The 22,695-nt window shown below is 34.4% G+C and overlaps 4 protein-coding genes across 7 annotated transcripts; 3 read left to right on the forward strand and 1 right to left on the reverse strand.

The window, feature by feature from the left end:
* Positions 1–98: 98 nt before the first annotated feature.
* On the reverse strand, positions 99–4,751 carry LOC107031880 (protein CWC15 homolog). Its single transcript, XM_015233370.2, has 8 exons — positions 4,618–4,751; positions 3,115–3,269; positions 1,537–1,640; positions 1,339–1,380; positions 1,160–1,247; positions 800–902; positions 509–615; positions 99–432 (listed from the first exon to the last, which is right to left on the reverse strand). Exons 2-8 carry the CDS (start codon positions 3,243–3,245, stop codon positions 309–311), a joined length of 699 nt encoding a protein of 232 aa, XP_015088856.1. The 5' UTR covers positions 3,246–3,269; positions 4,618–4,751; the 3' UTR covers positions 99–308.
* Positions 4,752–6,146: 1,395 nt separating this feature from the next.
* On the forward strand, positions 6,147–11,948 carry LOC107001694 (farnesyl pyrophosphate synthase 1-like). Its single transcript, XM_015199652.2, has 12 exons — positions 6,147–6,458; positions 8,011–8,035; positions 8,143–8,258; positions 8,374–8,460; positions 8,543–8,659; positions 8,759–8,847; positions 8,936–8,987; positions 9,435–9,530; positions 10,508–10,552; positions 10,660–10,749; positions 10,966–11,037; positions 11,606–11,948. Exons 1-12 carry the CDS (start codon positions 6,162–6,164, stop codon positions 11,732–11,734), a joined length of 1,215 nt encoding a protein of 404 aa, XP_015055138.1. The 5' UTR covers positions 6,147–6,161; the 3' UTR covers positions 11,735–11,948.
* Positions 11,949–12,575: 627 nt separating this feature from the next.
* On the forward strand, positions 12,576–14,408 carry LOC107001696. The gene is made up of 2 exons (XM_015199657.2): positions 12,576–12,911; positions 13,346–14,408. The coding sequence occupies exons 1-2, from the start codon at positions 12,630–12,632 to the stop codon at positions 13,826–13,828; spliced, it is 765 nt and encodes a 254-aa protein (XP_015055143.1). The 5' UTR covers positions 12,576–12,629; the 3' UTR covers positions 13,829–14,408.
* Positions 14,041–22,272, forward strand: LOC107001695 (farnesyl pyrophosphate synthase 1, mitochondrial-like). 4 transcript variants are annotated; one of them, XM_015199653.2, is made up of 12 exons: positions 14,041–14,181; positions 16,826–16,850; positions 16,956–17,071; positions 17,186–17,272; positions 17,350–17,466; positions 17,573–17,655; positions 17,748–17,808; positions 19,812–19,907; positions 20,934–20,978; positions 21,088–21,177; positions 21,373–21,444; positions 21,781–22,264. In XM_015199653.2, the coding sequence occupies exons 2-12, from the start codon at positions 16,826–16,828 to the stop codon at positions 21,916–21,918; spliced, it is 930 nt and encodes a 309-aa protein (XP_015055139.1). In that variant the 5' UTR covers positions 14,041–14,181; the 3' UTR covers positions 21,919–22,264. The 4 variants fall into 4 exon arrangements, with proteins under 4 accessions (XP_015055139.1, XP_015055140.1, XP_027768276.1 ...); XM_015199654.2 differs by having other exon boundaries at positions 17,748–17,799; XM_027912475.1 differs by lacking the exon at positions 14,041–14,181 and adding an exon at positions 14,212–14,328.
* Positions 22,273–22,695: the final 423 nt, after the last annotated feature.

The following is a 22,695-nucleotide window of genomic DNA, read 5'->3' on the forward strand; positions in this document are numbered from 1 at the left end:
CGTTCATGCTGAAAAAGAAATCCTAATACATAATTGAAAAACCCAGGTAAATTTAGGACTTTATGTGCTAATGAAAAGAATGAAAAAGAGACATTTGGTTTAATCACAGCAAATGTATATTCAACATCATAAAACGTATAGTATCATAAAACTTGAGAATGATTTAGTGTTTTTGTTTACATACACACTACAATAGCAAAACAAAACAGTTCAATTTGCTTCGATTAAGTTGAAGGTACACTGCATGGTAAGCATGGATGGACATTATAATATTTGCCAACTCTAGGAGCATTTTTCAAAGACATGTTTCACTTCATGTATTTATGAAGAAACTTCCTGTGAAAGTCATTCCGGATAGTGTCATTGATGAAGCGCTTAGCTGCCTTCATTTCACCGCGAGCTTGGTTCTTGAAAACTACATCATCATCCCACCTGAGAATACAGAAGCACATCTGATGAGAACAACAAACATCATAGCTATAAAAGCGAGAGTTTAAAGACAACAAACCTTCGCTTCACACTGAAAGTTGTTGGCTGGTTGTTGTTTAACAGAGGGTTTCCTCTCAATAATTCCGCCTCCTTTGCTTTAAGCTCTTCCTCTTGCTCTAGCCTTTCCTGCCAAAATCACACAATTACAAGGGGATAAACAAGTTAAACAAGATCACATGACTGGTTCGCTTTTTACATGAATGTGAAACTGGTATTAACTCTTTTAGATGAGATAAAATCCCATCACATAATGTCACAACGAAATTGATAGCAAAAATTTAAAGTAAATGAGCATCTAGTTAGTACTTACTTTCCGAAGTTTTTCCTCTGCTTTTTCTTTCTTTATCTGTTCAAGCTCTGCCAAGAGAGCTTCTGTATCATCTTCATCATCGTCATCATCATCGTCGTCATCACTAATCTCAGTGAACATAGAAACAACTTATTAGTTCCTGACTCACAATCACTATTAAAGTTAAACAGCAATTTCGAGACGAGAAGAAACCACATCAAGAAAGCAATACAATATCAGTTTAGTACATAACGTAAGAAAACAGTTTAGTTTTAGTATAAGAAAGATGTTTATTCAAACGATGTGCCTTCTGTGAAAACATTAATCCATAAGTTATAAATCGAAAATAATATATATGCACAAGTGCAGGAGATTACAAACCTCTCATCACCACTCTTAACATCCACATCGGCATCATCAGCATCAGCACTCCGTGGAACAATACGATCTTCAATCTCTCGTTTAGCCCCTGCAACAACAATGTTGTCAATTGATAAAGAAAGTTAATGAAAAACATGTCAGAAATCCAAGATTAATCCAACCAAAAAACAGCCACTCACCTTCCACAAAGAGTTGACTACCTTTCCGACGATCTCTATCATCTACAATCAAATAACAATACAAAGTTAGGCACTGAACAAAGTCAGCCTATAATTAACAAGTCTGTGGGCAGGTCTCTCTCTCTCTTTCTCACACACACACACACTCACTAACTCACTTTGGGGTTGGGCTTTGGGGGATGTGCAGACTATAATTACCATTATAACTCTTATCTTTAGAGAAATGCCTCCGCTCACGGTCCTCCAACTCATCCCGGAGGTTCCTCTTCTGCAACTCATCCTGGGTGTCTTGTCCTTCCTTTCTGTGACATACATGACAACAGGAAAAGAGATTAACAATTCGAGATCGGGCTATAGAGTAGAAACAACTAATTAGAAGTTACTCAAGTGATAAACATCTCAATTTCACATTCCAGGAAATTCATCAATCAATGCAGGAGTAATCCGAGTATTGGCCATTCAACCTGGTTCTGACAGACACATCATGTTATCTTTTAGCTTTTAAATCTTTATCAAAAATATCTTTTAGCTTGTAAATCTTTATCAAAAAATCTTTTAGCTTTTAAATAAAATTAGAATAATTATAAAGTGCTGATGCTTTTCTTTGGAAAAACCATGATGCACATTTATCATACTTTTTGGCGCATAATGTTCCAACAGCTTACCATTTTCTGATACAGGAAGCACATTTAAGAACGTTCTTTGTAGTTTTAACATGTATACACCAATATTCTTACTCTCAGAGGTTGGTTGAGCAATTCTTTTCTTTTGATCGAGAAAACAGAAGGACCAATCAAAACCTTTGAAACTCGGGGATAACGGGCTCGCCCCTCTACTTAATACTAGGCTCAGCTTGCATGACGCAGGTCTCAACCTTTGCCACATGAACTAAGCCCTTGGAGAAAAGTTGGTAGAGCAATCTTACCAGTCTACAAATAAGCAACTACCCCAGCTTCAAAATGACCAGTGTTGTTAAAGGCGCGCTTCTTTTATTTCTTAGTTGGTGCCTTATTGCACTTTGGGCTTAAATCTCCAGCAAACTTGGCACTATTTGTGCTTTTGGCATTTGACTACAACCATCCTACAGCGATTAGTGCATTTTACTGTTTAACAATTTCAGAATATAAAATGCAATTGCATATACATGCACACTTAATAGCTAGCAATGCAACTAAGATATCTTACTGAAATAGGTTGTCTGAGCCATGAAAACTCCCTAGACTGCACGGTAATCATGGATACATCCATGACCAATAAGGGAGAAAAGACTCCGACCCACTTCAGTCAGATGGTCTGAACTAATTTATTTTGTTAGGGCTTGGATAAAATGTCACACAGAATTAGAGGTCAAAGTTATATCCCTTTGCCTCTCAATAACACACTGACAAAGTTAGATCTTATCCCGAATTTCTGACAAAAGTTCCCAAATATAATTTTTATTGATTATAATTTTAGAATTCTACTGGCCATGGAATTTATCCCTGTATCTCAGTTATAGATACATCACCATAGGGACATCAAGATATTAACAAATTTATAATCACAATTCTATATTTCTATCATCCAACAGCTCCAAATCATACTCAATGACATGACTTCCACAAACTAACTAATTCAAAGAATTTGCACTGTTGCACTGGCACAAGCCCAAATCTCCTGTACTTGGTAACACAACACCTAGTTTTCTCCATGCACATTGCAAATATAAGCAAAAAAAATCCTTAAAAGTCAAACAAAGATGAAAATGAAAGGGCAAGACATGATAGGATTACTAACCTGGGCTTTAATGTTGTGTGAGCTGCAATGTCTCTTGAAGAGTACTTTTGAGATGGACCAAATATCCGGGTTCCACCTTGTTCATTGCCACCTTTAGCTGGTGCCCACGTAGGTCTAGCTGCCGTTGTCATATCTTCCGGGTCTCAAGACAAAATCTATACAATACAATATAAGTTTGACTCAGAAACTGAAATGGAACGAAATGGGCACAAATAACAAACAAATAGGGAAGATTCATAGTGCTGACACAACTAGAGTGGAACTATCCCATTGTTGATAAAAGTAGTAATAAGTACTACACTCTGTGAACAACAATAATAACTAAAACAAAATACTCATCAACTGAAATAGGAACAAAATGGGGTTTAGTAGCATATTCATAAACAGATCCGACTCATTTAGAATTGAGGTGATGAAGCTGATGATGAGGATGAAACTCAAAAACCAAGCTGGAACAAAAAGTGGGTAAAAAGTGGAATGGTAGGATTCTCATCATTGATACGTAACAGTTCTCGATTGAGGTAGAAGTGATGATGATAATCACAATAATAACAAAGAAAACAAGAATATTAATAAATTCAAAAACCTGAATCAAAAACTTCTTTCGTAAGTCCGGGCAGCTCAATATTGGTGGTAGAGCGAAAATAAATATTAATCGAAGGAAACTACCATAAAAATCTATATATTAAGCTGATGTAAAAGAAGAAAAAAATACCATATAAACACACAAACATGTATTGAAACAGGAACAAAATGGGATCGAATAGCCCAGATTTCTTACAGTATTCATATAGACAACCCTAACTGATGATGATGAAGACAACAACAACAACATAACCAGATAAATCCCGCTTGACCTTACCCCTACCTCATCTCTTGGAGGTAGAAAGGTTGTTTCCAAAGGACCCTGAAATCCAAACTGGAATGACGAGGCTGTTTACAAAGGACCCTAAAACCCAAACTGGAATGACAAGTAAATCAGTAGGATTCATATCATTGATCCTTAACAGTTTTTAATTGAGGTAGAATTGATGATCATCATTACCACCACCGCAATCACAACAACAACATACCCAGCAAAATCCCACCCGACCTTACCCCTACCTCATCTCGTGGAGGTAGAGAGGTTGTTTCTGAAGGACCCTAAAATCCAAACTGGAATGACGAGGCTGTTTACAAAGGACCCTAAAATCCAAACTGGAATGACAAGTAAATCAGTAGGATTCGTATCGCTGATCCTAAACAGTTTTTAATTGAGGTAAGAGTTGATGATCATCATTACCACCAAAACAACAACAATACTATTCTCCCAACTGCAAGCAGCTCAATATCTATCGTAAAATCGAAAATAAACACAAAACGAAGGAATCAACCATAAGATTAAGCTAATACAAAACGAGAAACACACAAACACATCAACTGAAACCCTAGAAAAACATCATTGCAGCAATTGAAAACATTGATGAACCCTAAATTGAACTAAAATACGAAAAAAGAAAGTACCTAACGCCAGACGAAGAGCGATGGGAGAATCGGAGAAATTGAAACTTCGACCCGAAAAAAGTGAAAGAGGAGAATCAATGGAGTCCGCTATAAAGGTTTTCGATCCTTAATTTACATATTTGCCATCATCTTATTGGGCCGTAAATATGGGTCCAATATTTAGATTGGGCTTTCACAGGGAAAAGGGGCATAGTTTACAGCCCAATAAGATGATGGAAAGTCCAATATTTATCTTTTTTTTTTCTTTTTATTTCTCATATTTTTATATTAAAATGAAAGAAAAAATTAAATAAGAATAAGAAACTCGAAATGATTAGGTTCACATATTCTAGTAGCATTAACATTAATCTCGTAATTTCTTGTGTTTCAATTCTTATTAATACATGTTATATTATTTCAGATATTTTTATTACCTTGATGTCGTTCGATGATTTTTTCTGAATGATACATAGCGATTTCGTTATAATTTGCTGTGTTTGGTTAGTGTGTTATTCTAAACACTACGTTTTTATAAATTGCTTGAGAAATAAAAAGAAAAAAAGAGCTAATGATAAAAAGAGAGGAAAACAAGGGGAAAAATAAATTATTTGCTGCTAAATAGTAATTTATTTTTTTTATATTTGTAAAAGAAAAAAGTTGGAATCTATGATAAAATTTACAAGAAAATAAGTGAAATAAATCTGACTATCAAAATAATAATAGAAAATTTCTCTCAAAATAGAAAATAAAGTAAAATATTTTTTAAAATTTTTCGTCGCAACAAAAGGGTATATCTAGGTAATGTAACAAAAAAAGTGTACAGTATATGTAAGTCACTTTTGTAACAAGTGGTATACAACTCTAGATCGCAAAATTAAGAGATATAAATAACTGAATTTGGGGTTGTTTGATAAAATAACGAAAACTGAATGAAATACATAAGTATATTCACAAAAACATAATGAAATTCATAAATATCTTAATCTAATTTTTTTTCCATTTTTTTATTGTTAAAATATTCAGGAGCTAAGACCATTTCAACATCTCATTTCACCATGCATAAATTAAACTAAATCAATAATTCAGATAATCACAAAACAATAATTCAGATAATCACAAGAAACAAAAAAGCTTTTATAAATACAGATACACCCAATATGTCAAAATTAATTACTACTTGATAAAGAAAATCTGTTTCAACACAAGAACAAACATATCCAAACCTTTTTTTTAATATATATCAAATCTCATTAACCAATTTTTTAACACGAGTTATACATGTTCGAAAACTAATAACTACGATAAACACAAAAATAAAAACTTCTATAAATACAAATACATCCAATACATCAAAATTTATCACCGCTAAATAAAGAAAAAATCATTTCAATATAAAAAACAATAAAGACTAATAACATATTCAAACTCTTTTTTTCTCTTTATTATATATATTTCCACATTAAAAAAAATTCATATCAAACTTTATAATAATCTTTTTTTTTTCCACAATGATAGTGATATATAATTGAGTTATTGATTTGATTTAACAACAATACTCTAATATTATGTATTTGCTACAAAAAGGGAGGTTGTTACTCACAAATTACAAATGCTCTTTGTCACTTCTCAACCAAATACATAGCTATTTGGATCCTATATATGCGAAAGAAGAGAAGCATTGCATTCAAAGATCCCAAAAATTCTCATATTTCTCTGAAATTAACGAAAAGAACAGTTTTTTCAGTGGGAAAATGAGTGATTTGAAGTCGAAGTTCTTGGATGTTTACAAAATACTGAAATCTGAGCTTCTTAATGATCCAGATATCGAGTTTACTGATGATGGTCGTCAATGGGTCGAACGGGTAATTGTGAATTTCTTCTTTTTTTTTTCCTCATTTTATTGTTTAGTAGGTGTTTGCATGTGCGATTTGAGATTATGATTTACAATATAGATTCATATTATGTTAAATAATTGCTATGTACTTTAGCATAATTAGATAGGTTGTTGATGAACAATGGATTGCTCATTTGGTAAGAATTTGTAGAAGATTTGGAATTGATAGTTTTTACAACTTGCGTGGTTTTCTTGCTTATGAGAAAAAATCCAAATTATAACTTCAAATCAATCTGATTTCAAATCATGTTCAAGCGGTTCAAACGGGACCTTAGTTTATAGAACTACCGAATAGGAAACAAAGGGCCATGAAAGATTCATATGGTGGATAAGGAGTTGATGTAAAGCATTGATACAGTTTTGGGATTCAAAAATTGATTGATTGAGCTGTTTAAGTGCATTTTGATTTGGTTTCTTTATGTTGAAATCGTGCTTTTGATATTGTTTTTAGCCTGTTTCTTTGTGCTAAATATTTTTTATCCTTCACACTTATGGGAAAATCTTTTTTATTTTTGTAGGAATTTCTTTCTTTACAATAAAGTTTTGATTTTTATCATTTTATTCATGTTATTGAGACCCACATGGGTGGTGGGATGAGGATTAGGACCTTACATTATTTGATAGTGCTTGAACTCATTTTTTCCACTAAAGAGAATTGGCCTTTCTATGCTAAGCTTGGGGTTGCAAAAATTCAACCTTATTTGTGATCAACTGCACAAGAAAATGAGTACATAAGGATGCGTCTGTAGCATCGGAAGGAAAGTAATCTCAACTATCTTAATGAGAGAGGCATTAAACATTGTATTGATAATGGAACGTAAGTTAAAAAGGAATTAGTTTCCCCTCTACCTTGTGCTCCGAACATACTGTGAAGAAGTAAAATTTTGATGTTATAAAAGGATATATAGTTTATTTCAAATACACCTATTGGAACCCACCATCTCATTATTTGAGACTGCATGCGGTTTTGCTGGGTGTTTTATGTTTTTCCAAGGGTGGAAGTGGAGAACACTTGTGCTTTGTTGTTTGTTTTTACAAAGAGTAATAGAGAATTATTAGTTAATATCTTTGCAACAGGGGGATCTAAGCATTAACTTGGAGTAAGTGAATTAGTTAAGTGAGTTAGGAGTGGTGTGACAGATGCTGCACCCGCTCCTAACCTTCTGGTTCCTCCAATGTTTTATGATTACAGTAGAAAGAGTTGTGGGGGATGTATTATCACTATTCTAAAAGTTACAGTTGAAAATGTCAAAATGGTCTATTTGGGTTATTTCCTGATAACTCATACAACATAAACTAGCTTGTGTTTTTGAATGTCAGTTCATTACATTTGATATGACAAATTTCTAACATCATTATGTTTAGTAATTTTGATATGACAAGTTTCTAACTTTATTACAGCCTTAGGCCAGCTTCTGTTCATTTTTACTGTTTCCCGAGTTAGTTCATTTTCCTGACAGCCAGTGTCTCACTTTGTCCTCGTCTTTGCATCTAATATATACTTGTCGTGATTTTTTCAGATGTTGGACTACAATGTACCTGGAGGTTGGAACGATGTCCTAGTTCTACCTATTCTAAAAGTTTCTACTGCTTTAATATTTTTTCATAGCTAGAAGGTTTTATTCCAAGTACTTTATACACTCTCTGTACAGGTAAGCTGAACCGTGGGCTCTCTGTTATTGATAGCTACAGTTTGTTGAAAGAAGGGAAAGAACTAACCAGTGAGGAAATCTTTCAAACATCTTCCCTTGGCTGGTGCATTGAATGGGTATGCAACATAAGCACTCTTCAAGCTACACCTGAGTCTTTTTTCTAACCCCCAAGAAGCATTATTGGTTTTTAAATTCTTCTGACTGTATGGTTTGTGGGTATGTATGCTGCAGCTTCAAGCATATTTCCTTGTTCTTGATGATATAACGGATGGCTCTCATACACGCCGAGGTCAAAAATGCTGGTTCAGATTACCCAAGGTGTGTGTGTGTGAGCTAAGAGACTACTGTTTTTCTCTTTGAACTCTGTTCAGAGTGACTATTGTTTTATTATTTCTTGCAGGTTGGCATGATTGCTGCTAATGATGGCATACTTCTTCGTAACCACATACCAAGAATTCTTAAGAAGCACTTTAGAGGAAAGCCTTATTATGTTGATCTTCTTGAATTGTTTAATGAGGTGACACTTTTTAATTTTTATGCATAAGTAGGCCTCTGAATTAAACTTTTTATAATGCTGAACATTTTTCCTTTTTTCTCTTTGGCTTTGTTTTTACAGGTGGAATTTCAGACTGCCTCTGGACAAATGATAGATTTGATTACCACACATTCTGGAGAGAAAGATTTATCAAAATACTCATTGCCTGTGTAAGGAGACTTCATCAAGAGCCTTGTAAAATTCTGTTTTCAGTTTTACTTGAATTATTTAACTAATTCATGATGTGATTTCATGCAGTCATAGGCGGATTGTCCAGTATAAAACTGCTTATTACTCATTTTATCTCCCAGTGAGTATGATGTTCCTTCCTAATTGAGTTAACAGCTTGTTAGTCGCTATTCTATTATGAGGAGATCTTCATGTCTATTTCTTTTTCTGAACATTTGTGTTGTGTGGTTGACATCTGATGTCCAAAAACAATCTCAAGTTTCTGAATCAACTTGAAGTAAATTAGCTATTTGCAACTTTCAGAAAACATATTACCAAACTTCTTATTTTTAGATTTCCGCCTGAGCCAACCGTGCCCTTTTCCCATTTATTTACTTTTGATGTGCTGTTGTTTTTATTCTCCTAGGTTCATAATTAAAGCACAACTTCAAAAGTTTTGTGCATATTTAGTTTGGGTTCATCTTTCTGTTCCTCTTAATGAACTCTCTGTAGAGATTAATGGGAATTACCTGAAGATTGATGTGCATTTTATTAAGGTATATACAAATTACTTCTTCAATATTTTCAGGTGGCATGTGCACTTCTTATGGCAGGAGAGAATCTTGACAATCATGTTAATGTCAAGAACATACTACTCGAAATGGGAATATATTTCCAAGTTCAGGTAAGAATTATGATTAACCCTGATGCATCCATTCATGTTCTATCTTCTATACCATGAGATCTGCGTGACAACATTTCCACATCTCATAAACCAATTCTTTGCATAACATATAATCTTTTAAGAGGGGTTTGGTTTTGGTTTTGGTTTTTGATTTAGTTATTTAATGAAACTAGTTTCATAAGTATGATTGGAATACACTTCTGAAAAACACTTGTTGTTTGGATTAGGTTTTGGATGTTAGATTAGAGCTGAATGAGTGCTTGAGTTCATGCTTCTTAACATTGGAATGGAGGTCAGCTGTTGTGTCGCCATAATATGCCTAAGAATGGGTTTCCAAAGAGGGGAACACCCACAGATAGTAATAGTTGAAAATGTGTGAGTGATTAAAAAAAAAGCTTATTTTGCGAACCAAGTAACGGGTTTTGAAGACTGGGTCTCAGTTTGGTTCTGTAATTGAAAATTTAGGACACCTTAGCTTAGTTTTCTGAAAAGAACAAAAAATTGTTTTTGTTTCTGAAACACAAAACATCTGAAACCAAACTGATCATTTATCTGTACATGACATACTCATTTACTTATCAAAAGAAATTTAGTATTATATTCATTCTTATCATTAACATTTGTTTCTTTTAGTTAAAAGTTGCTATTTTCAAGTGTTGCTCATGACATTTCCTGTGCCTGTACAATATGCTAATAACCTTCCTGTAAAGAGCTGCATTTCACCCCCTAACAAGTCTGAATGTTCTGAGACACCTTGTTGACACACTAAAAATTCATGTACAATTTGGTCAAACAATGAAAAAATATTTGTTCTTTTAATTTATGGATGTGGTTAACAACCATGTGTCTTACGATTACGTGATAGCCTATCTGAAATGTTCAACTAATTTAGTTGGTTTACCGAAATACCTAAGATCCCATCTGCAGATATGCTTTCATGTTACAACTTCTGACTGAAAGCTTGCGTAACTATGTAGGATGATTACTTGGACTGCTTTGCTGATCCAGAGATATTGGGTAAGGTAGGTTTTATAAGAAAGCTACCACTAATCTAAATATTGAAGATTAATCGCATAGCTCTTTTAACTTGAAAATGTATAGATCTTATAATGATCTGCCTTACTATCAGATTGGCACGGATATTCAAGATTTCAAGTGCTCTTGGTTGGTAGTGAAAGCCCTAGAACACTGCAATGATGAGCAGAAAAAGTTATTACATGTGAGCCTAAAAAACTTGTCATCCCTTGATTATGTTCTCTGCAACTTTCTTGCTCGAACTCTTCAAAAATATTGCCCCGTGTGTGTCAAATCCTCTAAAGCTATACATTTGAAGTATCCGACACAAGTATGGCTAAATTTTTGGAGGGTCCGAGTAACATAGCTCAGCAGATAAACTAGTATGAGGAAATGCTAAATGTAAGAACTTTGTTTGCAGGAAAACTATGGAAAAGATGACCCTGCTTGTGTTGCTAAAGTAAAGGCGCTCTACAATGATCTCAAACTTGAGGTTTTCTTTTACCCCTTTATTTGCTGTTGCTGCTTTCTCTGTTCTCTTTGTTAAGTAATCATGAAGTTCTGTTCATTTCTTAGGAAAAAATCATCTCAGATAAGAGGCGAATTCAAGATTTAAACTCGATAGGGTCAACCTTTAAAGTGACCTAATTGTACTTTTCAAATCATGGGTTTAGAATATACTACTCCTTCCGTATCAATTTTGTTTGTCTAGTTATGACTCGAAACAAAGTTTAGGAAAGTAAAGAAATTTTTGAATCTTGTGATGTTAAACTAAAGATATGTAGAATGTACCAAAATGCTCTTAAATGTAGTTGTCTTAAACATGCCATGTAGAAAGTTGAAACTAAAGCGCTGCCAAAAAAGGAAACAGATATTCTTTGTGATACATACTAAAAATAAAAGTTAGACAAACAAATTGAAACGGAAGGGGTTTATCACACACACACATATCTATATATATATCCATGTTTTGTGTTGAAAATACTGCGTTCAGTTGAACTCGTACCTAATAAGCTAGATACACCACTGACTTTGGCTTATTCCTTTTGGGAATTTTGTAGGATGTGTACCTGGAATATGAGAAGAGTATATATGAAAAGCTGATCAACTCCATTGAAGCTCAACCAAGCAAAGCAGTGCAAGCAGTTCTGAAGTCATTCTTGGCAAAGATATACAAAAGGCAGAAGTAGGAGATAAAATTATTTAACTTCAATATTTAATGTTTCGAATTATTTGTTTTATTTTCTATCGGGTGTTCGGTACCTGCTTGGAGCCTGAATAATTCAAATCTGTGCTAAGAGGCGGAATCACGATTTGAAAGTGTCGGAGACATCTCTATCTTTAACATAGACATGTTATTTGTTTTTCCCCTTCAAATAAATGAGACATGTTAATTACTTACTACCTAGTGGGTGTTGAACTCTCTGAAATATTAAAATTTGGGGAAAATGCTAAAAGTGGTAATCAAACTCAGTTAAGCCCATTAAGAGCCCGTTTGGTTCAGCTTAAAAGCTGGTCAAACTGATTTAAAAGCTGGTTTTTGACTTATTTAGCTGTTTGACAATACTTAAAATAATTTATTAAATCAACTAGTGGAATCCTTTTTATTCGTTCGATATCTATATTTGAGTCTGAGTAAATTTTAATTTGCACTAAAATATCACATATTAAGTGGCAAAATGTTTCTTATGACAAAGACGATTTCGTATTAGGAGACTCAAATTATTGATTTCTAGTTAAAAATGAATAAGTACTTATCACTCTCGAATAGTTTTTATTGATATATCACTTAATCTTTATTCTTAGGAAATGTGGATTACAAATATATACATTTTTTTAGAAATATCTACCTATATATACATAACCAAATTCATATTTACACATAAATGAAACTTTTTTTTATTGTGCTATTAAGAATAAAAGAATATTTATGATTATAGTATAATTTTAAAATGAAATATTCGTATTATTAAGAATAAAAGAATATTTACTATAATTTACGAGCTATGAAAAAAAAAGAAGAAGATATTTTTGATTTTTTTATTGAAAAGTTATCCAATTTGTAGAGTGGAGTGATGCTCAAAGATGCTAAAATTGAAGCCTTTCATATATTCGCCATCCGTCAGGCTACATCGCCGACTCGCCGGATCTCCGATCGCCGATAATAGTTCCGATTCCTTTCCGGTGAAATCACTCACAGAATCTACTCATCAATCCATTCACTACTTTCCCCTTCCCATATTGCCTACTCGCCGTCGTTCCTTTTCTGTATCAATGGAATCTTCCGGCTTTAGCACGACGTCGCCGTCAGTCGTGAAGCTGAAACCTATAGAAGCAACCGCAGAAACTTTTAAAGAGTTTGGACAGGTAGTTACTTTTGATTTCTATTATCATATATTGTTTATGGTGTTTAGGTTATTGCACTATTTTGTTGTTACTGATTCCTCGTTACTTGCTCTGTTTTTCTTCTCTGTCATTTTGTGTTTTTCGTAACTACAGTTCCTCCAGAAACAGTCTCTCTACCTACACGAGCTATCAGCATCTATGGTTTATCCTGTTTCAATTATTGCATTAATTTGTCGTTAGTGTTTCCTTATGCATGCTATGTTTTCTTCAATATGTTTTTCATACTCATACCTACTTTAATTTGTTGTACTCGAGCCAAGGGTACTCCAGAACAACCTCTCTACCTTCGTGAGGTGTAGGGTTAAAGTTTGTGTACACTCTATCCTTACGGACCACACTTGTAGTACGGACCACACTTGTAGGATTTCACTGAGTATTTTGTTGGTGGTGGTCAGGTCATTGAGGCGTCTCCAGATGGGGAAGAATTCGGTCCTCGTGATGCTCAGCTTGATTTGAGCAATGGGATTCCTAGGTTTTACATTATGCAGCTTAAAGATCGATCGCTCAAATTTTCTAAGATAACACATCATGCCAATGTCACTCAATGTCTTGGATCAATTGGAGGCAATGTTTGGTATCTTGGAGTTGCTAAGCCATCGATTGTAGATCCAACTGATATCAAGGGTGCTGTTGATATTGTTGTGCAGTCACATTGTGGGCATTTTTATGTGCCTCCTGCTGTTGATGAAGTGCAGGCTTTCAGAATTTCAGGTCCAAAGTTTATTAAATTGAGTCATGGTACATGGCATGCTGGACCACTATTTACAGATGATAAGATGGATTTCTACAATCTGGAGCTGAACAATACAAACGTGGTTGATCACACAACTCATGACTTCATCAAGAAGAATGGTGTGGTTTTCGTACTTGATGATTAGAAAAACATCATACCAAAAAACTTGATTGATTGAGCTGTTTAAGTGCATTTTGATGTGGTTTCTTTATACTGAAATCATGTTTTTGATATGATTATTAGTTATTACCCTGTATTTGCTAAAAGAAGAACATCCATGTTCCGTGTTGGAAATATTGGTATTCAGTTGAACTCATATGTGATACGCTAGATACCCCACTCTTTTTGGCCTGTTCTTTTTGGGAATTTGTAGGATGTGCTCCTGGAATATGAGAAGAAGACATATGCAAAGCTGATCAACTCTATTGAAGCTCAGCCAAGCAAAGCATTGCAAGCAATTCTAAAGTCATCCTTGGCAAAGATTTATAAGAGGCAGAAGTAAGAAATAGAATTATTGAATATCTGTGTTTAATGTTTAGAATTATTTGTGCTTCTTTCATTTCACGGGGTGTCTGGTACCTGCTTGGAGCCAGACTATCTGAATCAGAACCAGAAAGTTTGGTGATAACCAGCTCCCCATCATAGGTAACTCCATAGTGCGCACAACTTTAGTGATAGTTATTTGTGCTTCTTCGAATGAATAAAACATGGCTGTATTTCATGAATTTTCTACTTTGTTCTATTGGCCTGTTTCACATGTGTTTATTTTTCAAAATAGGAAGCTACATAATTTGTCTCTTGTTATTTATTGCTCCCTCCGTTCCAATTTGTATGACATTCTTTCCTTTTTAGTCAGTTCCAAAAAAATTTCTTACCTTCCTATACTTAAGTTTTAATATTAAGCTTTCTATCTTAAACTTATTGAGATAATTTATAGTCGCATATATTTATAAATTACTTTAGACCGCAAGTTTTAAAAAATAAACAATTGCTAATTAGTGTATCCAACTTTAAAACACCCACAATTCTCTTGGCTAAGGTATTAATCTGATCAGAAACTTATTCTAGAAGCAAGTAAATCCTCAGATTTTATGTTCTGCCAAATGTCTTAATGCTCTGCACATGTATGTTCAATATTTATGCTCATTTTCAAAAACATGCCAAGGGTTACCAATTTGGATATATATTCAAATTGATTTGTTAAGAGAACAACCCAAGCCTGAACATTCCCTTGTATTTGTCAACAGCCAAGCTCAACGTAGTAAGGAATTCAGTACACTCTAGTCCATCCAATCAATAATTGTTGATAGCTGGCTCGCTATTCACTCTGTTTTTGGGTCATAATCATCAAATAGGAAAGATGTAGCATTGGGAATTGCTATGTAGACGCATATACAAAATTATTAGTTCGGATAGAAAATTTTCATTTATACTTAACTTCCGAAGAATTAAAGCTACTTCAATAATGATAAACCCCAGAGGGGCAGACAAATTGTTTCAAAACTCGGGGAATGATAAAGCTCGCCCATTACCCTCCTTCACCTAAATATCATACTAACAAAGCTTCAGAACTCATTAAGAAATCAGATCGAGTTCAAAAACAGCTACCACTGCATCACATCACTGTACCCCTAAATATATACAAGATTGTAATTGCCAATAATATTGGAACCACTAGCGTTATAATGAATATTGTAAAGTAGGAACTCCTATTGATCTTTGTCAGTCAGTTAGCCTGTTCCAGGACATTTCTGATTCACAGCATTCCCATAATAGACCTGCTTCGTGGAGTCATCCCAATAAGCTGGAAAAGAGAGCATCATTAAGCATCACAGGAATGGCAGAAAATGTGCTAAGTCTCTGAGATGCAGCATATTCCCTGATTTCTCCACTTACCAGCTGATGGCTATTTGGAATTTAAGCAACAAACAGAAAACAACGAAGATCATTTGACAGACAGCCAAACAAATAACATACACCATAGCATCTCTCCTTGAATATAATGTGTCAATACATCCAATCACCAATGCAAATAGGAACGGACTAAGAGTTGATCCCTAGTGTAACCCCATCATCATCAAATTCGTAACAATATTCACAACTTATGCTGAAAAATTTGTGGATTGGTGGCTAACTTTAAAATTATCTATTTTTTCTGTAATGAACTACTATGGCAAGTGATACGTAATTGACCTTTTTGTTTGATTTTATTCAACAACAATACTAAGAGTCCGTTTGGGTTGGCCTAAAAAATGTAGCTTTTAAGTCAAAATAAGAAGTAGGGGAAGCCTACTTTTGGTTTAACTTATTTTAAGTTATTTTTAACCTTGCCAAACACTTCCTAAGTTATTTTAAGTTATTTTTATACTTGACAAATACTTCCAGGAGTCAAAAACCGACTTAAAAGTAGGTTTGACCAACTTTTAAGTCAATCCAAACACACTCTAATTTATCAGCAACAGCTGATGGATTAAAAGTGCCCTTTGCCACTTTTCAACCAAATACACCACTATTTGTTTCCTATATAAGAAATAAAAAGCATTGTGTGCCGAAAACCTAAAAATTCTCCTCCTCTAAAACAAACGAAAATAACATTGAAAAATGAGTGATTTTAGGGCAGAATTCATGGAGGTTTATGAAAAACTTAAAGCCGAGATTTTAAAGGACTTGGATATCAATTTAACTAATGGCGCTTGTGATTGGGTAGCAAAGGTAATTTTTAATTTCTTCTGCTTTTCCCCATTTTGATTATTTAGCAGGTGTTTGAATGTCTGATTTGGAATATGATATCAATACCTATAATTTTAAATTTTACAAAATAGACTGATGCTCGCTGTAAAAAGATTGTTCGTTCCATGTGAAAAGATTGTGTTAAATAATTACTTTGTATTTGGAAGTTTGACATAGAAATATACAATTTATGAATGCGGCGTCGTAGAATATTTCGATATGCTGTTTATGAACTATGGTTTGCTCATTTTGGCAAGACACTTTGTATAATAATTAAATTTTTCTTTTAAAGTTTTCTCAACTTGTGTGGTTTTCTTGTTAATGAGAAAATCATACAACTTGAAAATCAAAATTACATGTCCAAATTGAACTTCAACTTCAAACTAATTTATACTTCCCGTGATTTTTTCAGATGTTGGACCACAATCTACTTGGAGGTTGGAATAAAGTTCTAGTTCTGCTTATTCTAAAAGTTCCTTCCGCTTTCATTTTTCATAGCTAAAAAGTTTTTTATCCAAGTACTTTATACACTCTCTGTACAGGAAAGCTAACCCGCGGGCCCTCTGCTATTGATAGCTACAGTTTGTTGAAAGAAGGGAAACAACTAACCAGTGAGGAGATCATTCTAATATCCTCCCTTGGCTGGTGCATTGAATGGGTACGCAACCTAAGCACTCTTCAAGCTACACCTGAGCCTTATTATAACCCCCAAGAAACATTGTTAGTTTTTGAATTCTTCTGAGTGTATGGTTTGTGGGAATGTATGCTACAGCTTCAAGGATACTTCCTTGTTCATGATGATATAATGGATGGCTCTTCCAAACGCCGAGGTCGACCATGCTGGTTCAGATTAGACAAGGTGTGTGTGCATGCTAAGAGACTACTGTTTTTCTCTTTGAACTGTTGGAGGGACTATTGTTTTAATATTTCTTGCAGGTTGGCATGATTGCTGTTAATGATGGCGTACTTCTTCGCAACCACATAGCTGTTATTCTTAAACAGCACTTTAGAGGAAAGCCTTATTATGTTGATCTTCTTGAATTGTTTAATGAGGTGAGTCTTCTTATGCGCAATGAGGCGGAGGCCTCTGAATTAAACTTTTTATAATGCTGAACATTTTTACCTTTTTCTCTTTGGCTTTGCCAACATGTTTTTACAGGTGGAATACCAGACTGCCTGTGGACAAATGATAGATTTGATTACCACACAAGAGAAAGATTTATCAAAGTACTCATTGTCTATGTAAGGAGACTTCATCGATAATCTTGTAAAAAAATTCTGCTTTCAGTTTTACTTGAATTGTTTAAACTAATTCATGATGTGATTTCATGCAGTCATGGGCGGATTGTCCAGTATAAAACTGCTTATTATTCATTTTATCTCCCAGTGAGTATGGTATTCCTTCCTAATTGAGTTAACAGCTTGTTAGTCACTATTCATTATGAGGAGTTCTTCACGTCTATTTCTTTTTCTGAAATTTGCGTTGTGTGGAAGAAGTCTGTTGTTCTAAAACAATCTCAAATTTCTGAATCAACTTGAAGTAACTTAGCTATTTGCAACTTTTAGTTTTTTTTTTTTGTTGAGAATTGGTAAACATTGTATCTTCAGCAATAAGGATATGCTATAAGGATATGGTGGGGACCTTTAGAAAATCAGGAAAAAAAAAAACAAAGAACAAAATACTTACAGGGATCCTAAGAATTCTAAGAGTTGATCAAAAAGTTGATCTGAATCCTCTAATCCTATCTCTTTACACCAAAAATATAGAGATACAATACAATTCCACTTAACCTTGTGAATGGAATTGGATATATCTTCAAAATTCCTACTATTCCTCTCCTTCCACACTATCCACCAAATGCAATGTGGAATCAAATTCCACCAGGTCTTTTGTCTCTTGCTACCTCCTCTCCTGATCCAACAACCAAGTAAATCAGTTGTATGTTCGGGCATAATCCATTTCACTTCTGAATAGTTGAGAAGCATGGTCCATATTTGTGCTGTGAAAGTACAATGTAAGAATAAGTGGCTGTTAGTTTCTCTTGTCTTCCCACATAAAGAGCACCACGGAATTATGATCTTTTTTTTCTTCTTCAGACTTCATGTGTCAAGCATGCCTTTCTAGTGACCAACCAAGTAAAACATCAACTTTTGTTGGTGCTGCAGCCCTCCAGATATTTTTCCATGAACTCTGGTATCTGCTACTTCGCAAGTTGCACTCCTTTTTATATGCCCTGCCAACTGTGAAGATCCCATCCTTACTGTGTGACCATCTAACAACATCATTGTCAGTATTGATGCCTGCTAAATCCCCCACTTCCTCCAACAGTTTGGGTACTTCCTCTATTTCCCAATCATTTAGAAGTCTTCTGAAATAGAGATTCCAACCTTGTACTGTCCAGCAATGACTGATCATTGCCTCAGAGTGCACAAAATAAATAGATCAGGAAACAAGTCTTTTAGGGGGGTTTGTTTGATCCATACATCCCACCAGATTCTAGTTCTCCTTCCATCCCCCACCTTGATATGTAAATTTGCTTCTAACTTGGGCCATAAGTTTCTAATAGCTCTCCAAACCCCCGCTCCATAAGCATCCGTGCTTATGTTACTACACCAGAATCCATCCTCCCCATATTTACATTTAATCAAATCTTTCCACAAAGCTTGCCTCTCCTCTGTGTATCTCCACAACCATTTCATCAAAAGACTCTTGTTATTATGCTTCCTCAAATCTCTAATGCCCAAGCCACCTTTATCTTTTCTATGCAAAACTGTCGCCCACTTGACCAAATTGTATCCTTTGTTCTCTTTGCAGCCATGCCAAAGGAAATCTCTCCTAACTTTGTTCAATTTCTTAACCACTTTTGCGGGTATAGTGAAAAGAGACAACATATGTTGGGAGAGAATCTAGAACAGAGTTGATAAGAATGTGTCTACCACCAAAAGAAATGTATTGATTCTTCCATCTAGCTAGTCTTTTTTCAGTCTTCTCGACTATGTTGTCCCATATCTTCAAATCTGTGTGTGTATTACCTAAAGGCAAACCCAAATAAGTTGTGGGCAATTTCCCCACTCCAAAAACTGCTCTTCCCCCAGTTAACTTTCAACCCTTTACAAGCTTCAAAAAACAACAAAATTAGTTTGATGAATCTAAATTTTTAGATTTCCGCCTCAGCCTGAGCTAACTGTGCGCTTTTCCCATTTATTATTTTAATGTTTTTGTTGTTTTATTCTCTAGATTCTTAATTGTAACCACAACTTCAGAAAATTTGTGTGTGCTTAGTTTGGGTACATCTTCGTGTTCCTCTTAATGAACTCTCTGTACAGATTAATGGGAATTATCTCAAGATGATGTGCATGATTAAGGTATATATAAATTACTTAATCTATATTTTCAGGTGGCATGTGCACTTCTTATGGCCGGAGAGAATCTTGACAATCATGCTAATGCCAAGGACATACTCATCAAAATGGGAATATATTTCCAAGTTCAGGTAAGAATTATGATTAACCCTGATGCATCTATTCAAGTATCATCTTCTATACCATGAGATCTATCTGACAACATTTCCAAATCTCGCAAATCAATTATTTGCATAACATATAATTTTTGAAGAGAAGCTTTGTTTTGATGAAATTAGTTTCATAAATATGGTTGGAATACATTTTTGAAACACACTTGTTTTGATTAGGTTTTGTATATATATGAATTATGTTGATTTCCAGAAAGAAATGTTTGATTAGATCTGAACGAGTGGTTAATTTCATGCTTCTTAACATTGGAATTGAGATCAGCTGTCCCGTTGCGCGTAATCCGCTTTAGAGTAGGTTCCCAAAAAGGAAACACCGACATATATTAATAGTTGAAAATGTGTGAGTTATTATAATCAAATATGAAGTACTAAAACGTCTATAGATCAAAGCATTGCTTCTTTTGTGAACCAAGTAGCTGGTTTGGAAGACTAGTTCTGATTGTGGTTCTCTTATTGAAAATCTAGACAACTTTGTTTTGGGACATACCTTAGTTAAGTTTTTCTGAAAAAAGTTGGTTTTTGTTTCAGAAATACAAAACGTTTTCCTTCTCAAAAAAAAAGAAATACAAAACGTTTGAAACCAAACTGGTCATTTATCTGTACATGACATACTCATTAACTTATGAAAAGAAACATAGTAGAATATTCATTCTTATTGTTAACATTTGTTTTTAGATTGAAAACTTGTTTTTTTCAGCACATGACATTTCCTGTACTTACAAAAGAGCTGCATATCACCCCCTAACAAGTCTGAATGTTCTAAGACACCTTGTTGACACGCTAATGATTCATGTGCCGTATGGTCAAACAATGAAAAAGTATTTGTTTTATGGATGTGGCTAACAATTATGTGTCTTACGAGTTACGTGATAGCCTATCTGATATGTCCAAGTCATTTAGTTTGTTTCCCCGAACTACCTAAGATCCCATCTGCTGACTACAGATATACTTTACAAATTCTGACTGAAAGCTTTCGGTCCTTTGTAGGATGATTACCTGGACTGCTTTGCTGATCCACAGGTGTTGGGTAAGGTAGGTTTTATAAGAAAGTTGGTATCAAAAAAAATCCTGAAAATTGATCATGTAGCTCTTTTAACTAGAAAATGTAGAGATTTTATAACGATTTGTGTCTTATTATCAGAATGGCACAGATATTAAAGATTTCAAGTGCTCTTGGTTGGTTGTGCAAGCCCTAGAACGCTGCAACGAGGAGCAGAAGAAAATATTGGATGTAAGCCTAAAAAACTTGTCACCGCTTGGTAACATTGTCTGTAACTATATAGCTTGAACTCTTCAAAAGTATTGTTGGGTGTGTTTTGATCCTACTAAAGCTATGAGCACGGCAATATTTTTGGAGGGCCGAGCAACATAGCTATGCAAACAACTAGCATGAGCAATATGCTAAATGTAAGATTTTTGTTTGCAGGAGAACTATGGAATAGATGATAAAGCTTGCGTTGCTAAAATTGAGGCGCTCTATAAGGATCTCAAACTTGAGGTTTTCTTTTTTCCTTTCTTTACTATTGCTGCTTTCTCTCATTTCTCTTTGATAAGTAGTCATGAAGTTGTATTCTTTTCTTAGTAAAATGTCATTTCAAATATGGTATTTGACAAGAGATGGACTCAGGATTTAAACTTGATACCGTCAACCTTTTAAGTAACCCAATCCTACTTTTCAAATTATGAGTTTACACTATAGTATTTATTAAAAGTTAGGGGTTTCTCACATATATATCCATGCTTCTGTATTGAAAATTCTGCATTTGGTTGAACCCTATACCTAATAAGCTATATACACCACTGACTCTGGCGTATTCCTTTTGGAAATTTGTAGGATGTGTACCGGGAATATGAGGAGAATACGTATGAAGAGCTGATAAATTCCATTGAAGATGAAGAAACCAAATTAAGCAAACCAATGCAAGCAGTTCTCAAGTCATTCTTGGAAAAGATATATAAGAGGCAGAAGTAGGAGACAAAATTATTGAACTACAACATTTAATGTTTTAGAATTATTTGTGCTTCTGGTTTGTTTTCTTCACCGGTGTTCCGTATCTGCTTGGGGCCTGACTATTCCCGTATCTGTTCTCAGAGGCGGACTCAGGAATTGGAAGTGTGGTAGACACCTTTATCTTTAATAGATACATTCCATTTCTTTTCTTTATATAAACCTAGACATTTTCTTGGAGACATGACTTCATCAAGAAGGCTGGTGTGGTTTTTCCTACTGGATGATTAGGAAAATATTATATAGTTTGGTGTGATTCAAAACTTGATTGATTGAGGTATTTCAAGTGCATTTTAATGTGGTTTCTTTATACTGAAATTATTCTTTTGATATGGTTATTAATTATTATCTGCATGTGGAGATGTGATGTGTTGAAAATACTGCATTTAGTTGAACTCGGATCTAACGAGCTAGACCCTGTTTTTGACTAAAAAAGGATGAATTAGCAACAGAAAGTTCCATCTTAGTGATTACTGTTTGTGCTTCTCTTCCAATAGATAGAACATGTCTGTATTTCATTGATATTCTACTTTGTTCTATAGGCCTATTTCACATGTGTTTATGTTTCAAAATCGGCCTACACAATGTGTCTCTATGTTATTTACTAATCCCTTCGTTTCAATTTGTGAAACATTCATCCTTTTTTTGTCAGTAAAATTTAGACATCCAACTTTGTTGGTCTCAATGAGACGCTTTATAATTACATACATATATTTATGATTTGTTTTAGTTCACAAGTTC

The sequence above is a fragment of the Solanum pennellii genome, chromosome 10 (assembly GCF_001406875.1).
Source record: "Solanum pennellii chromosome 10, SPENNV200".
Taxonomy (NCBI): domain Eukaryota; kingdom Viridiplantae; phylum Streptophyta; class Magnoliopsida; order Solanales; family Solanaceae; genus Solanum; species Solanum pennellii.

Excerpts from the sequence above, each read along its gene's own strand:
- LOC107031880 (XM_015233370.2), bottom strand. The coding sequence starts at position 3,245 with ATGACAACGGCAGCTAGACCTACGTGGGCACCAGCTAAAGGTGGCAAT. Across the intron at positions 903-1,159 it reads GTTAAGAGTGGTGATGAGAG|TGATGACGACGATGATGATG; the intron begins GTTTGTAATCTC and ends CACTGAGATTAG. Across the intron at positions 433-508 it reads ACTTTCAGTGTGAAGCGAAG|GTGGGATGATGATGTAGTTT; the intron begins GTTTGTTGTCTT and ends CTGTATTCTCAG.
- LOC107001694 (XM_015199652.2), top strand. The coding sequence starts at position 6,162 with ATGTATTTGCTACAAAAAGGGAGGTTGTTACTCACAAATTACAAATGC. Across the intron at positions 8,259-8,373 it reads TTGGCTGGTGCATTGAATGG|CTTCAAGCATATTTCCTTGT; the intron begins GTATGCAACATA and ends TGTATGCTGCAG. Across the intron at positions 8,988-9,434 it reads ATTACTCATTTTATCTCCCA|GTGGCATGTGCACTTCTTAT; the intron begins GTGAGTATGATG and ends CAATATTTTCAG.
- LOC107001696 (XM_015199657.2), top strand. The coding sequence starts at position 12,630 with ATGCTAAAATTGAAGCCTTTCATATATTCGCCATCCGTCAGGCTACAT. Across the intron at positions 12,912-13,345 it reads CTTTTAAAGAGTTTGGACAG|GTCATTGAGGCGTCTCCAGA; the intron begins GTAGTTACTTTT and ends GGTGGTGGTCAG.
- LOC107001695 (XM_015199655.2), top strand. The coding sequence starts at position 16,285 with ATGAGTGATTTTAGGGCAGAATTCATGGAGGTTTATGAAAAACTTAAA. Across the intron at positions 16,851-16,955 it reads GGACCACAATCTACTTGGAG|GAAAGCTAACCCGCGGGCCC; the intron begins GTTGGAATAAAG and ends CTCTCTGTACAG. Across the intron at positions 21,445-21,780 it reads ATAAGGATCTCAAACTTGAG|GATGTGTACCGGGAATATGA; the intron begins GTTTTCTTTTTT and ends GGAAATTTGTAG.